A 15,275-nucleotide genomic window follows, 5' to 3' on the forward strand; every position below is an offset into this window, starting at 1 on the left:
AAGGCGATCAGACACTGGGGTTGGGAGAGTGGGAGGAAGGGTTCTGGTTTAGCTAAATTAGCAGATTTCTTGCTAAAATTGGTTGATGCAGAGACAAAAACAGAAAACCAAAAGTCAGAGCCTAGCTGAAAATAAAGTTCAGTGAAGCCTGATTAGAGTGTGATCAAGGAGAAAATCTTTGTCAGATAATGAGCCTCTTTCCCTGCCCTTTACTTCCTTCTTCACTGGCCTCTTACCTCTAGGCTGTGCAGTTTTGCATAGATCACTCACCTCTTCATTTAAGGCAGAACATCAAATCAGTTTTTACATTTACAAAGCATTGTGCTGAGAAATACCCTATTATTGATATCTCTAAAATTCTAAGAGACACAGTTGAATGAATGTCACTGAGAATGCTGGGGGATGTGAAATTGCTGCATGACATCATTGCTTCATCCTATCAGTAGATCCTGACTACATGGCATCCACAGCACACTCCTCCATCTCAGGAATATGTTTCTGGGCTCATAATCACCACACTCATGAAATCTCTTGTGACTGTCAAAAAACAAGCAAATTAAATAGTGCTATTTTCAGATTTGAACAAGAGACTTTCAAAGAATCTCATTGCCATGATTAGGGATTCTTTATTTTAATTTGAAAATAACATCTTGTCTTTTCATTCATGTGACATTTATCTAGGACTCAATATAAGCTCAATGCTGTGCTTTATTTTGGGGACACAGTGGTGAGCAAGACAGATAATAGCCCTTTATAGAGCACACAGTTCTATAGAATGCAATTAGAGTCGACTCTTGTTAGTGGGAGGCAGGCAGCAAGGGTTCAGCATCAAACACAACCAGATTAGAAATCCAGTTCTGCCCCTCTCTGGGTTTGAAACCATGAGAATATCATTGAACTGTTTGAATTCCAGCTTCCTCTTGTACAAAATGAGGATAACAGAATCTAGAACAAAACCAAAGCCATGGGGTTGTAAAGAAGAGTAATGTATTATGAGCCTAGGAATAAATTAAATATTACTTCTTTTGCCTAATCATTTTTATGATTGAAATGAATGAAAACTCATACTATGCTCAAGATGACCTCATCTAAAATCTCAACTTCACTTTAGAAGATTTAGTGTGGTAGGAGAGCAATGGGATAAAAACATGCTTACCAAACAGTTAGTTCAAAAGTTATTGTGCTCTTCTAGGATGCACTAGGGAGCTGGTGGCTCAGTGGCAAAGAACCTGCCTGCCAATGCAGAAAATGCAGGAGACGTAAGTTTGATCCCCGGGTCAGGACAAGCCCCTGGAGAAGGAAATGGCAACCCACTTCAGTTTTCTTGCCTGGGACATCCCACGGACAGAGAAGCCTGGCAGGCTACAGTCCGTGGGGTCACAAAGAATCAGACACAGCCGAGCAACTGAGCACAGGATATACACAGGGTTGGCTGGGTGGCTGGATTTGAGTAAAACTCACTTGCACAGTTGCCACCATAAGGTCATGAGCTGAACATGTCCACTGGGCAGCAACTATCACATTTTGGATGGCTCCTTTGACTACAGGAGAAACGAGGGAAATAAAAAATCAGAGCCATGTAAGCATGAAACTTTTCCGTGTTCTGCTTTGCTTCCCGTGTCTGAAGTTTTGGACAAAAGAGTGAGCAAATTCTCCTTTGTTATGTTTTGTTTTGTTTTCATTTATTTTTATTAGTTGGAGGCTAATTACTTTACAATATTGTAGTGGTTTTTGCCATACATTGACATGAATCAGCCATGGATTTACATGTGTTCCCCATCCCGATCCCCCTTCCAGCCTCCCTCCCCGTCCCATCCCTCTTGGTCTTCCCAGTGCACCAGCCCTGAGCACTTGTCTCATGCATCCAACCTGGACTGGTGATCTGTTTCACCCTTGATAGTATACTTGTTTCAATGCTGTTCTCTCAGAACATCCCACCCTTGCCTTCTTCCACAGAGTCCCAAAGTCTGTTCTGTACATCTGTGTCTCTTTTTCTGTTTTGCATATTGGGTTATCATTACCATCTTTTTAAATTTCATATATATGCGTTAGTATACTGTATTGGTCTTTATCTTTCTGGCTTACTTCACTCTGTATAATGGGCTCCAGTTTCATCCATCTCATTAGAACTGACTCAAGTGAATTCTTTTTAATGGCTGAGTAATATTCCATTGTGTATATGTACCATAGCTTCCTTATTCATTCATCTGCTGATGGGCATCTAGGTTGCTTCCATGTCCTGGCTATTATAAACAGTGCTGTGATGAATATTGGGGTGCATGTGTCTCTTTCAGATCTAGTTTCCTTGGTGTGTATGCCCAGGACTGGGATTGTTGGGTCATATGGAAGTTCTATTTCCAGTTTTTTAAGAAATCTCCACACTGTTCTCCATAGTGGCTGTACTAGTTTGCATTCCCACCAACAGTATAAGAGGTTTCCCTTTTCTCCACATCCTCTCCAGCATTTATTGCTTGTAGACTTTTGGATAGCAGCCATCCTGACTGGCATGTAATGGTACCTCATTGTGGCTTTGATTTGCATTTCTCTGATAATGAGTAATGTTGAGCATCTTTTCATGTGTTTGTTAGCCATCTGTATGTCTTCCTTGGAGAAATGTCTGTTTAGTTCTTTGGCCCATTTTTTGATTGGGTCATTTATTTTTCTGGAATTGAGCTGCTGGAGTCGCTTGTATATTTTTGAGATTAATCCTTTGTCTGTTGCTTCGTTTGCTATTATTTTCTCCCAATCTGAAGGCTATCTTTTCACCTTGCTTATAGTTTCCTTTGTTGTGCAAAAGCTTTTAAGTTTCATTAGGTCCCATTCGTTTATTTTTGCTTTTATTTCCAATATTCTGGGAGGTGGGTCATAGAGGATCCTGCTGTGATTTATGTCGGAGAGTGTTTTGCCTATGTTCTCCTCTAGGAGTTTTATAGTTTCTGGTCTTACATTTAGATCTTTAATCCATTTTGAGTTTACAAAATCTTCTTTGGATAAGCAAAATTCACTTTGAATAACTTTACCAAATACCAGTGTCATCCATTGATTCTTCAGTATTTTACATTTATGTTCTTTTAGCATCTTCAGCAAGTGAAGAACTCTGGATTATAAGGTATCTGACACCTTCCTTAGGTATCCATTGGAGTTGAAAGGTTTTTTCTAGTTTGGGAGGCAGAGCTGGTGTGAATCTTTGAAAATGATGACTTACTGCAACTGTGAAATTTCTCTGTGCTGCGAAGGTGCTTCTCTTGATCTCTCTGCTTTCTGAGAAACTGCTCATACATCTAGTTAGAAATTTACCCTGCTTTCATACGATCTCTGGGAATAGAGGTGACTCTGTGGTCCTCTAAAAAGTAAAAATCTGGAGGAAAAAGATATAGAAGCAAAGAGGAAAAGCTGCAGACAAGGGAAAAAATATGAGGGAGGGAGGGAAAACCATCGATCCTTTCTTATTTTCAAGAACAATGTACATATGGTATAAAATTTCCTGCCTGCACCAAGCTCGCTAGGACTCTGTCATCTTCACATTCTCCACTGTCGTAATTTCATGGCCAACATCTTTATTGGATGAAAGTGAAAGTCACTCAGTAATTTCCAACTCTTTGGGACTCCATGGACTATACAGACCATGGAATTCTCCAGGCCAGAATACTGGAGTGGGTAGCCTTTCTCTTCTCCAGGGGATCTTCCCAACCCAGGGATCGAACCCAGATCTCCAACATTGCAGATGGATTCTTTACCATCTGGGCTATCAGGGAAGCCCAAGAATACTGGAGTGGGTAGCATATCCCTTCTCCAGGGGATCTTCCAAACCCAGAGATCAAACCCAGGTCTCCCGCATTGCAGGTGGATTCTTTGCCAACTGAGGCACCAGGGAAGCCCTCTTTATTGGATGGTGTAATCAAATACTCTGGTCTCATGAAGCACCACATTTGGAGAACATTTCTCTACCAAACTTGTGACAAAGGGCAGATATTAGATGCCTCCAAAATGGCCTTAAGAGAATACTAGGAAAATGTCTAAGGGAACATCGCTAATAGACTTATTATCAAAGATAGTTTTGGATATGTGCACTACCTGTTCTTTATACATTCCTGATGGACATTTAAGCTGCTTCCATATCCTGGCTATTGTAAACAGTGCTGCAATGAACATTGGGGTGCAGATATCTTTTTGAATTAAGATTTTCTCCAGGCAAATGCCCAGGAGTGGCATTGTTGGGTCATATGGTAGCTCTATTTTTAGTTTCCTAAGGAACCTCCAAACCAGAGAAGTTAAATTATACCATTTGCAGAGATGTGAATGGACCTGGAGACTGTCATACAGGGTGAAGTAAGCCAGAAAGAGAAAAAGGTATATTGACATTTATGTGGACTCTAGAAAAATGGTACAGAGGAACCTATTTGCAAAGCCAAAATAGAGACACAGATATAGAGAACAAATCCCAAGGTGGGGAGGTGGGGTGGGCAGGAGGGCAAGGGGAAGGGCAGGGTGGGATGAACTGGGAAATTGTGATTGACATGTATACACTACTATGTATAAAATACTAATGAAAGCCTATTGTATAGCACAGGGAAAGCTACTCATTGCTCTGTGGTCACCTAAATGGGAAGGAAATCCAAGAAAGAGGGGATATGTATGTATAGCTGACTCACTCTGCTGTACAGTAGAAACTAACACAGCGAAGGAAAGCAGATATGCTCCAATAAATGTGTTTTGCAGTTAATCTTGGAAAAATTTTTTGAGGCTTTAAACCTGTCCTGTGAATGGGTAGATACAAATGAGCAGTCATGCATTCAGATATGACTAATGAATCATGACTTCCAAGGAATCAAGGAACTGGGAAACCTAATATCTAGAATAGAAGCTTTAGGAGAGGGGACAGAAAGTCAGAGTCCATGTGGTACATGTTAGTGAGAGACAGGAGTACATTAGTGATGCCTAGAGTTTTCACATATCAAAAGCAAATTCCTAAAGAAACTTTCAGCATTTGAAACCCCACCTTTATCAAGACAAGTTGGTTATGGGAATAAGTCATTAAGAAAACAGTGAGCAGAGCAACAGTAACAACGCACTCTGAACTCAAGTGAGGGTTACGCAGTGTGATTCTCCATGCAACAGACACATCCTTCCAGGATATTCTCTAGCCATGCCTTTCTTCCAGGAAAAATTGCTCTGAAACATCCTAAAATATAGGAAGAAAATATGTATTTCTCTTTCTCTTTCTCTTAAAGTTTCCTCTAAAGAGAAGATGTCTTTTAAGTATTCAAGTCACTTTTCTCAGCTACAGGCTTTATTCAGCACAGAAATCTTAAATATAATAGATCAGTTTTCCAGGTAATTAGGAGAAATAAGTAATTCATGGGAAAACAGGAAAGAAAAACAACACTTTGCTTCATGTGTGATGTTCTGCAATGACTCCAACTCGTAAAATGCACAGACATCAGGCTTCCAACCTGCAAATGAATTAAAGAATAGTTACAAGATGTTAGCAAAAGAATGCTTGATATTTTTTTTATGTTTGTTGAGGAAACCTGTCAGATAACTCCATCATATTTACTAAATTTTTACTATGTGCCAAACACTAAACTGGCCCAGCTCAATACCAAAACTCATGTACGATTAGAAATAAATATCTAGCCATATTCCCTACAGAACACAGCCAAGCCTGAATGTAGTAACATCAAATGTTCTTCCTCCTCTTTCTTCTCATTTTGTGTGTAAAATGCATTTATTTTGTTTTCATTGAATCCTATGTAAATATAGGTGAAACAAGTTAGTTCCTCGTTTCAAAATAAATGGAGGAAGCCGAAAAGGATGGGAAATAAAAAGCCATGAATAAGAATTTTGCAAATATCCCAAAGCAGTAGCACAAAGATAAACTACTTATGTAGAACTTTTTAAAATACAAATTTCCAGAGCCTATAGAAGATCTTCCTATCAAGATTTCCAAGGGTGGGATCTGAGTACAAGCATTTTTTAGACATAAGTAATAAAAGCGAACTACAGTTAAAAATAACCAACATGAAATAATGCAGAACATTTTATTATGTGGAAAAATATGAATTTATAAAATCATCCCAAAGTACATTTTTTCTTTTTGTGTGTATCTTTCTCGATTTTATTAATATTTTGCAATATTGATGCTTTGTGAGTAAGCTTGTGTAATGAGATGCGGGAGTTGGGGAAAACCTCTTGGACATTTTCTCTCTCCTTGTTTCCTTCTACTCCCCTTCTCTAAGCAGAAATAAAAAAAATAGAACCTACTAGAAATGCTAACTATTTCTGATATAATCTGTTTCCTTGACTTATTTCAATAGGCTTTATATATTTTACGTATCAGAGTAATAAAGTTGAGGAGGGAAAGCTAACCCTTTTGCTCATGACACAGTATTCCTGCACTTTCTCATTCATCAGCAGAGTTTCTGTTAATGACACAGCCCTTCATTCCTGCACAGTAATTTCCCCTTGGCTCTCTAAAACTTGATCCTCCCACTATACTTAGACCATTCTTGTGGGGACTGTGAAACATTTTTTCTTAAACAGAGTATATAATCAGAAACTTCAACCCCAATACCGCAGTTGAAAATGCCAAGCACAGTAGTCATACTTCAATGTACCTCTTGTATGTCTCTGGGGCTGTAAAGGATTCCTTCTTCCAACCTTAATCTTGTTGAGTTGAGATGTAGATAATATTCTTCTATCAAGATTAAGTTATCTGAGCATAAACGAATGAATAGATAAATAAGTGTGTGTGTGTGTGTGCATGTGTGCGTGTGTGTGTGTGTGTAATGTCCTGAAACAGTCCTTCTTAAAGCATGGGGGTCAGACCATCTGATATAGAATCCTGTTGCTGTTGTTGTTCAGTAGCTAACTGGTATCTTAATTTTTGCAACCCCATAGACTGCAGCACGCCAGGCCTCCCTGTCCCTCACTATATCCCAGAATTTGCCCTGGGGAGATAGAACAGAATCTTAGGGCACTTGTAAAAACTTTAGATTTCTGGTTCATCCATGTTGTTTCCAATGACAAAATTTCATTTTTAAGATTGGATGCAATACAATGTAACAAATACAATATTCCATTGTATTTATACGACACTTTCTTTATCCATTCATCTCTCAACAGACTCATAGGCTGTGTCCATACCTTAGCCACTATGAATAATGTTGAACAATGAACACAGGAGTGCAGATACCTCTCCAAGATAATGACTTCCTTTCCTTTGAGGATACTCCCAGCAGAGAGATTGCTGAATCATTTGATAAATCTATTTTTAATTTTTTAAGAAACTGTATTGTTTTTCATAGTGGCTGAATCCACTTACATTCCAATCAACATTGTTTAACAGGGTCCCTGTTCTCCACATCCTGGAAAAAAAATTATTTTCTCTTGTCTTATTGATGATACCCATTCCAACAAGTATGAAGTGATAAGTCTTTGTGGCTTTATTTCCTTGAAGATTAATGATGCCAACATCATACATCTGAAAAAAATTGGTAATTTGAGGTGATGTGTGTGTTTGGTCACTCAGTCGTATCCAACTCTGTGACCTCATGGACTGTAGCCCACTAGACTCCTCTGTCCATTAACTTCCCAGGCAAAGGTACTGGTGTGGGTTACCATTTCCTCCTCCAGGGCTCTTTCCAACCCAGGAATCAAACCCATGTCTCTTGTGTCTCCTGCATTGGCAGGTAGATTCTTTACCAGTGTGCCACCTGGGAATCGCCATATCTGAGGTGAATGGTACATTAATTCACTTGATTATGGTAGTCATTTCACCATATAAACACATACTGAACGTCCTTTATACTTACTACACCTTAAATATACAAAAGTTTTTATTTGTCAGTTATGCCTCAGTCAAGCTGGGGAAAAATATTGTATTTTTGGATCACATCTCAGAAATGTCATCAGAATTCCTGGGCCTAAAGCCTAAGATTTACATTTTAAGTCAGCTGCTAGGTGATGCTCCTGTATCCTGCAGCTTCAAAAACACTGAATTAGATGTTCTGTGCAGTTTCCTCAAGCATAAAATTTTTATAACTCAGTCCTTATTCTAGAACGATCAAACAGACACCTTCTAACCTCAATTTGACCCTCCAATTCCTGAAAACCCCCCTTTTTTTTCTTTTATTATTCTATTCTAACCTACATGTTTGATTAAGTTACAATTCTCAGCGTGAATCAACCTACGGCTGCTAGAAAGTTTCAAACTGGAGATTTTGTAGGTTATAATAGCCCACTGGATAAGAATCTACTAAGTCAATTCTTGAACATGATGTCTTTAGAATTTTTTTGAAAAGATATCTGTTGGATGAAATACGGTACAGAAAATATTCTTTACTAAAATGGTCTCTCCAAATAGCCATTATATTTTATAGCCATATATATTATATAGCTAATGTGAAGAATATGCAAGATACACTTGTAGATACTCAATAGAGGAGCAGAGTTTAAGCCAAACCCTGCTGTCCCCAAGAATATTTGTACTCTAAATAAAATGTTTTCAACAAGAAGATTGAGGAACTTTTGATTTGGCTTATAGAAAGAATATTATTCTCTTCTCTAAAGGAATACAAAGAAACGTTGATGTATCTTCAGGTCTATGAGAAGTGCTCTTTTAAGAGTAAAACTACCTAATGTTGATTCTTCAAAGATTAAGAAGCTTTCTGTCGTTGTTTCTAAACTGGTCCTTGTAAGTTGTAAAGTAGATATCCTAGGTGGTTTGAGATGGGGGACCTATCCTTCCCTTAAAAGACTCTCAGATCCCTAAAATATGTCTATAGCTATTCTAGATTCCCCAGAATCCTTAAAAAAGGGACATGGCGTTTTAACTTACCATCTTTGGTCCCCGGAGGAGGAACATAGGGGGTTTGATTTGTATTGATACAGAAATAATTGGCAGAGACCCCCAGTGTTGGGTTCCCTTGTGAGGGACGGGAGTGGCGAGACGCGGAGAGACACCAAGCAATGGATGGTGTAACATTCGCGCCAGAGTTGGAGGAGGGTGTCACAGACTTAAAGAAAGGTTAGGATAGGATTTAAAGACAAAACATAAGCAGACCCCTGTTGCCTGCTTCTCACACAGGAGCAAGGATTATTTGCTCTCTTACTGCGTCTAACACCCACATGAGAAAACTAAACCCACTGCCCTCCTCCCTGCCTGTTCCAAGGAATATGCACACACCAAGAAAGGAAACTCCACTCAGGTGAGAATATAATGGCGGCTGAGACAAGTTTATTGAGAATTTGACAGACCCATCCACAACTTGATAATGACAAGAGGCATGTGCATGGTGAAAAATTCAAAAGTAAAGCATGTTTGGGTGCCAAGTTTCCCAAAATGTCCCAACAAACGTCAAGCAGGGAAGGCAGCTGGAGGCAAGTGGTTTTTCATCTTCTCCCCTTGAGACTCTGGTGCTGGTGTGAAAAGCAGCCAACCGGGAGGCCGATGAGTCTCTGGGGGCCTGGAAGGGCGCCTCTCGGGTTTGGGGGAGCTGTCATGCCTCCGGTATTTCAGCAAATCAGTAGAGAGCGTATGGCCAGAATCTTCGGTAACCGAAGGCCCCGGAGCCGCTGTAGCCGTAGCCGAAGCCGTAGCCCACTGGGGAGTAGGTGCTTCCGTAGCCACAGCCCACACTGTAGCCCAGCGGGTAGCCGCAGCTGCCCCAGTAGCAGCCTGGGAAGACGGCGCTGCAGGAGCCGTAGCTCATGGTGTCTGGGTGGGGCGGCTGGAGAGCAGGGAATGAGGTTCTCGGCGTGATGGATTCCCGGTGCTCCCTCCGCCTTTATATACCCTGGCTAGGGGGTGCGGTGAAAAACACAAGCCATCATTGTCATTCTTGCCATCAATTTGCTAATTAGCTTGTGTTGCTTGCTTAAGCTGTCTTTACAATTGCTTCAGAAAGCTCTCATGTGATAGAACAAGAGAGGCAGGAGTCCTTCAAGTAAATTGTGTCCCTTCATTAAAATACGCTTTGCAGAGTCTTGAAAGCCCTGGGTCTTATAAAGTCCTAAGTACAAGCCTCTGGAAGCAGGCTTTAGAGAAGTACGAAATTTTCTGAGGTTGTTAACTGTTATCCAGTCCTCTTGCTCTCTGAATTTCCACAGCACGCAGTTGGAATTCAATAAATATGTGTTGGAAAAAATTGAATGAAATAACACTTACATACTCTGTGTGTGTGTGTGTGTGTGTGTGTGTGTGTGTGAGCGTGCGCTCAGTTGGGTCCAACTCTTTGTAACCCCGTGAACTGTAACCTGCCAGGTTCCTCTGTCCATAGAATTTTCCAGGCAGGAACACTAGGATGGGTTGCTATTTTCTATTCCAGTGAATCTTCCCAACCCAAGGATCCAGCCTTCATCTCTTGCATCTCCTGCACTGGCAGGCGAATTCTTTACCACTGTGCTACCTGGGAAGCCCATACATAGTGAAACCACCTCGAGATGTTCTTTGTATTTATCTGATTAAAGGCTTTATTTTGGCTTTATACAAGACAAATACCAGAGTTCATTGGAAAGACTCTTTTTTCCTCTATTTAGAGCTACCGTGTTTACAAAACTGGATAAAATTTTAATTTTAATTATAGTACCCACCTGAACTATATTTAACATCATATTTCTAACCCACTGCCTGAACTAATAGTCTTGTAAGTGTTAAAAAAAATGAAGCTTGTGAATTTATCCTAGAAATTAATTGTCAAATATGCTGGTCAAATATACCTTTTAAAATAAATGTTGAAAATAATAACAGGGTAAAAACAGAATAATGAATGGGAATTTTTACCTTAAAATGTGCATAATTTTTTCATTAGATTTAATAAAACTAGATTATTTAATGAATATAATGATCTTGTAAAGAGCCAGATGAAAATATTAAATCCAAGTTACATCACTTAAAGGGTGATCATGCACCCCAAGATTGGGAAAGAATATCTTCTTCTCTCTAAATGGAAACTTAGTTCTCAAATATGAGTTAAAGGAGGAATAAGATTGATCAAACTTATCTTGGGTAATGGAAGTCTTGAAAAATTATTCTCAGATACCTGCCTTGAGATTCTTCTGAATGGAACTTAATAGAAAATTTACAGAAGATACAGCAAAAGAGGACACATGACAGAAATAGAAAAGCACAGAGCTATCAGGAATCATTCTTAAAAGGTACAGAACAGATATGTATTGCACACTAGCCTCCAAAATTTTACTTTAGATCTCAGAGGTAACTTTCCTTCCTGTTACCAGCAGCTAAGACCTAAATTTCTGGAAGTATGTAGAGCTCACAGGTAGACTCCAAGGGCAAGGTGAAACATTTGGAAAATGCTAAAGTATAACAGAGTCCCAGCCACTAATTGGTTAATTACAGCAGAGGCATTTTTGAAAATATACAGTGTTATTGTACCATTCTTGTTCATGAACAAAGCTTTATGACCCCTAGGGTGATTCAGCATTTAAAATTCAAACATTTCATGTGACTTATAGCTAAATAAGGCCAAGGAATTAAAATTAGCTTCACTCACTAAAATATCCCCTGGAGAAGAGAAAGGCTACCCACTCCAGTATTCTGGCCTGCAGAATTCCATGGATTGTATAGTACATGGGGTTGCAAAGAGTCGAACATGACTTAGTGGCTGAACAATGACAACATGATTTATCAAGTCATTTAAAAACAAAATCTACAACTAGTTTAATCTTGCATTAGACTTATGAAAGCTCTATGCTAACATAGATCTATCTAAGAGGGATTTAGGTTTTAAAGAGCCTGAAAAAATGTATACAATGTTGAGAATCCTCTTTATGAAAAACAGTACCATATAAAAATATAAAAATAAATATTTGTTAAAATGCTAAATCACATAAAATTAAATGCTAATAAAAGACACAAAAATTACAAAATTCTGGGAAAAATAATTTACTACATAACTGCCTGGCACAATTCTATAATATACTTTCCATAGACTAGCTTCTGGCCCCACCATTTCCATTTTTTTCTTCCACTATTCATTCCCCTCTGGATGCCATGAGGCAAATTCACACTGAGATATGACTCCTGCTAATTAGCCTAATTAGACACAAAATCTACCCCCCATATCCAGACTCCACTGGATGCCAGACTGGATGAAGCACAAGCTGGAATCAAGATTGCCCAGAGAAATTTCATTAACCTCAGATATGCAGATGACTCCACCCTTATGGCAAAAAGCGAAAAGGAGCTAAAGAGCCTCTTGGTGAAAGTGAAAGAGGAGAGTGAAAAAACTGGCTTAAAATTCAACATTCAAAAAACTAAGATCATGGCATCCAGTCCCATCATTTCATGGCAAATCGATGAGGAAACAATGGAAACAGTGACAGACTTTATTTTATTGGGCTCCCAAATCACTGCAGATGGTGACTGCAGCCGTGAAATTTAAAGAAGCTTGCTTCTTGGACAAAAAGTCCTGAAAAACCTAGATAGCATATTAAAAAGCAGAGACATTACTTTGCTATTACATAGCTTTGTCAAAGCTATGGTTTTTCCAGTAGTCATGTATGAATGTGAGAGCTGGACCATAAAGAAAGCTGAATAGTGAAGAACTGATGCTTTTGAACTGTGGTGTTGGAAAAGACTCTTGAGAGTCCCTTAGACAGCAAGGAGATCAAACAAGTCAATCCTGAAGGAAATCAGTCCTGAATGTTCATTGGAAGGACTGATGCTGAAGCTCCAATACTTTGGCCACCTGATGTGAAAGAACCAGCTCACCAGAAAAGACCCTGATGCTGGGAAGGACTGAAGTCAGGAGAAGAAGGGGACAACAGAGGATGAGATGATTGAATGGCATCACTGACTCAGTGGACATGAGTTTGAGCAAGTTCCAGGAGTTGGTGATGGACAGGGAAGACTGGTGTGCTGCAGTTCATGGGGCACAAAGAGTCAGACATGACCAAGCAACTGAACTGAACTGATATCCAACTTCAACTTCTCCTTAGCCAGATCCCAGAAAGGTCTGTGTCTCATTAACACCTCCCAACATGAAGGGAGGATTGTAGGATGTGATTGTAGGAACCTCAGGTGGAAAGCAGCAGCAGGCTAAAACAACTGGAGCTAAAATGTCTTAGTTTTATGAGTTTCTTAAAAAAAAAAAAAAAAAAGGTCTTGTGACTTTTGGGGTTTGGAAAATAGAAAAATATTATATTCTCACATATGTATGAAATGACACAATATTTGACTAATCACTGTTAATGACAGGGAATCCTGGCTTGCTGCAGACCATGGGGTTGCAAAGAGTCAGACAAGACTGAGTGACTAACAACAGCAACATCATTACTAGATATCAATGGATTTGGATAAAGCCCATGACCCTTTCTCTTTTAATACCAGTGTTAAGTTGTTATTTAATAAATAATTTGATTTGTTCTTTCATATTCCTTTCATTTCAAATAAGGTCTGACATGAACAAAGATAGAAGAAAACCCTGCTCTTTGATTTTCTGCAAAGGAGCAAGAAATGCATTATGTACAGGTCATAAAGAGTCAATTCCAGTGTGCACAATAAAACAGTTCTTTTCTTATCAGCTTCAAGTATAAACTTTCCAGCTTCAAAATACTATAATTCATTAGAAATGAGAGAGAAATCACAAGGAAATGTTTAAGTGAGTCTTACAATATACATCAGTGGTTACTCTCTAAATAAAAATTATATTTCAGCCATCTTTTCATTTTTTCTTACAAATATTTATTGAGCATCTCCTGTGTTCCAAGTGTGTAGTTAGGTGTCAGAAATCTAAAAACATGCATTTAGAATTAGAAATGGAAAATTAAGTAGAAAGTGATAAGTAAATGAAAATGCAATATTATATGTTCTACACTAGAAGTCCACATTTCTCTCTTGTAAACTTCAGGGGATGAGATAGAGAAAGACAATCCTACATGATGTAGAGGGTGATGTTCTTGGAAAGCTTCATTATGAAAGGGATAGATATTTGAGCTAGGACTTGAAAATGGTATCAGCTAGAAAGAGGTAGATTTAGAGGATATTCCAGAAAGAAGTGTTTGAAGTAAAATCTCAAAGGTGTTAAATAGTACAGTGTCTACCAGGAGGCATGGAATATTCAATGGTTATAAAATTGCTTATAACAGAAGAATTAATGGAGTATGGAGCTGGCGAGTCAGTCAGGGGACATATGAGACTGTGCATTCTATGAAAGCAAAGGGAGCCACTCATACACTAATCTGTTCTGCCTTTTAGAGAGATCACTACTCTGACAGTGTAGAGGATGAATTGGAATTGAGAAACAATTCTGGAGGCATGAAGTGCTCATGCTTAACTGTTTAGGCGTGTCTGACTCCAACCAGCTGAAAGTTGCTTAAATAAAAAGCATTTCTTTACAAATAATAAGAAACAAGAACACAAGCAACTTGCAGATTACTCCAGGGCTTGACAACATCAGAGTTTGGATCTGTGTGTGATTCTCTGTCTTCTTGTGGCTTCAAGATCATTATAGAAGGTCAATGCTTCAGATTCATACACATCACCATCCAGAAACAGAGGAGTAAAAAAAAAAGAATTTCTTCAAAGCTCCTTTTCATTGTCCAGTAAGAAGGAATTCATTTCACATCTGTCTCCCCATAGATTTCCCACAGGAAAATTCCAGTTTCCATATTGGAATTGGATAATATCCCAGGGCTGAACTACAATGGAAGCTTTAAAAGTTTACAATGGGAATTTTCTGCTTGTATTGTGTAAAGCAGGCTCTGCCAACCTAGAAGGAGGAGGAGGAATAGTCATTGGATAGATAGTCAAAGAAATACACAAAAGTCATCTCACTAACTGGGTGGCAGTGTTAGTAAGGGAGTGAATTTAAGAATTGTTAGGGCTTCCCTCATGGCTCAATTGTAAAGAATCCACCTGCAATGCAGGAGACACAGGTTCAGTCCCTGTATCAGGAAGATCCCCTGGAGAAGGAAATGGCAACCCGCTCCAATATTCTTTCCTGGAGAATTCCATGGACAGAGGAGCCTGGTGGGTTATAGTTCATGAGGTCACAAAGAATCAGATAAGACTTAGGGACTAAACTACCACCACCCCCACCAGAGAACATAACGTCTGAGTGGGTGAAGTTCAGGTTGCTTATATTCAAAACTCCATGGTGTAACTAAGTGTAAGGTAGGCTGGGGTTAGCTGTAGTCTTCTCAAGGACAGCCAGTCAGATTGCAGTAACATGTCAAAGGGAAAGGAAAGGCTGAGTCAGGTACATAGTCAAGTAAGTAAGGTTTCCTCTTCAGAGCCAGTCATATAAATAGCC

General features: G+C 39.1%; 1 protein-coding gene across 1 annotated transcript; it reads right to left on the bottom strand.

The window, feature by feature from the left end:
* Window positions 1-9,524: 9,524 nt before the first annotated feature.
* Window positions 9,525-9,713, bottom strand: KRTAP8-1 (keratin associated protein 8-1). The gene has a single exon (XM_065913818.1). It carries the CDS (start codon window positions 9,711-9,713, stop codon window positions 9,525-9,527), a length of 189 nt encoding a protein of 62 aa, XP_065769890.1.
* Between the last annotated feature and the right edge of the window lie 5,562 nt (window positions 9,714-15,275).

The sequence above is a fragment of the Muntiacus reevesi genome, chromosome 21 (assembly GCF_963930625.1).
Source record: "Muntiacus reevesi chromosome 21, mMunRee1.1, whole genome shotgun sequence".
Lineage (NCBI taxonomy): Eukaryota > Metazoa > Chordata > Mammalia > Artiodactyla > Cervidae > Muntiacus > Muntiacus reevesi.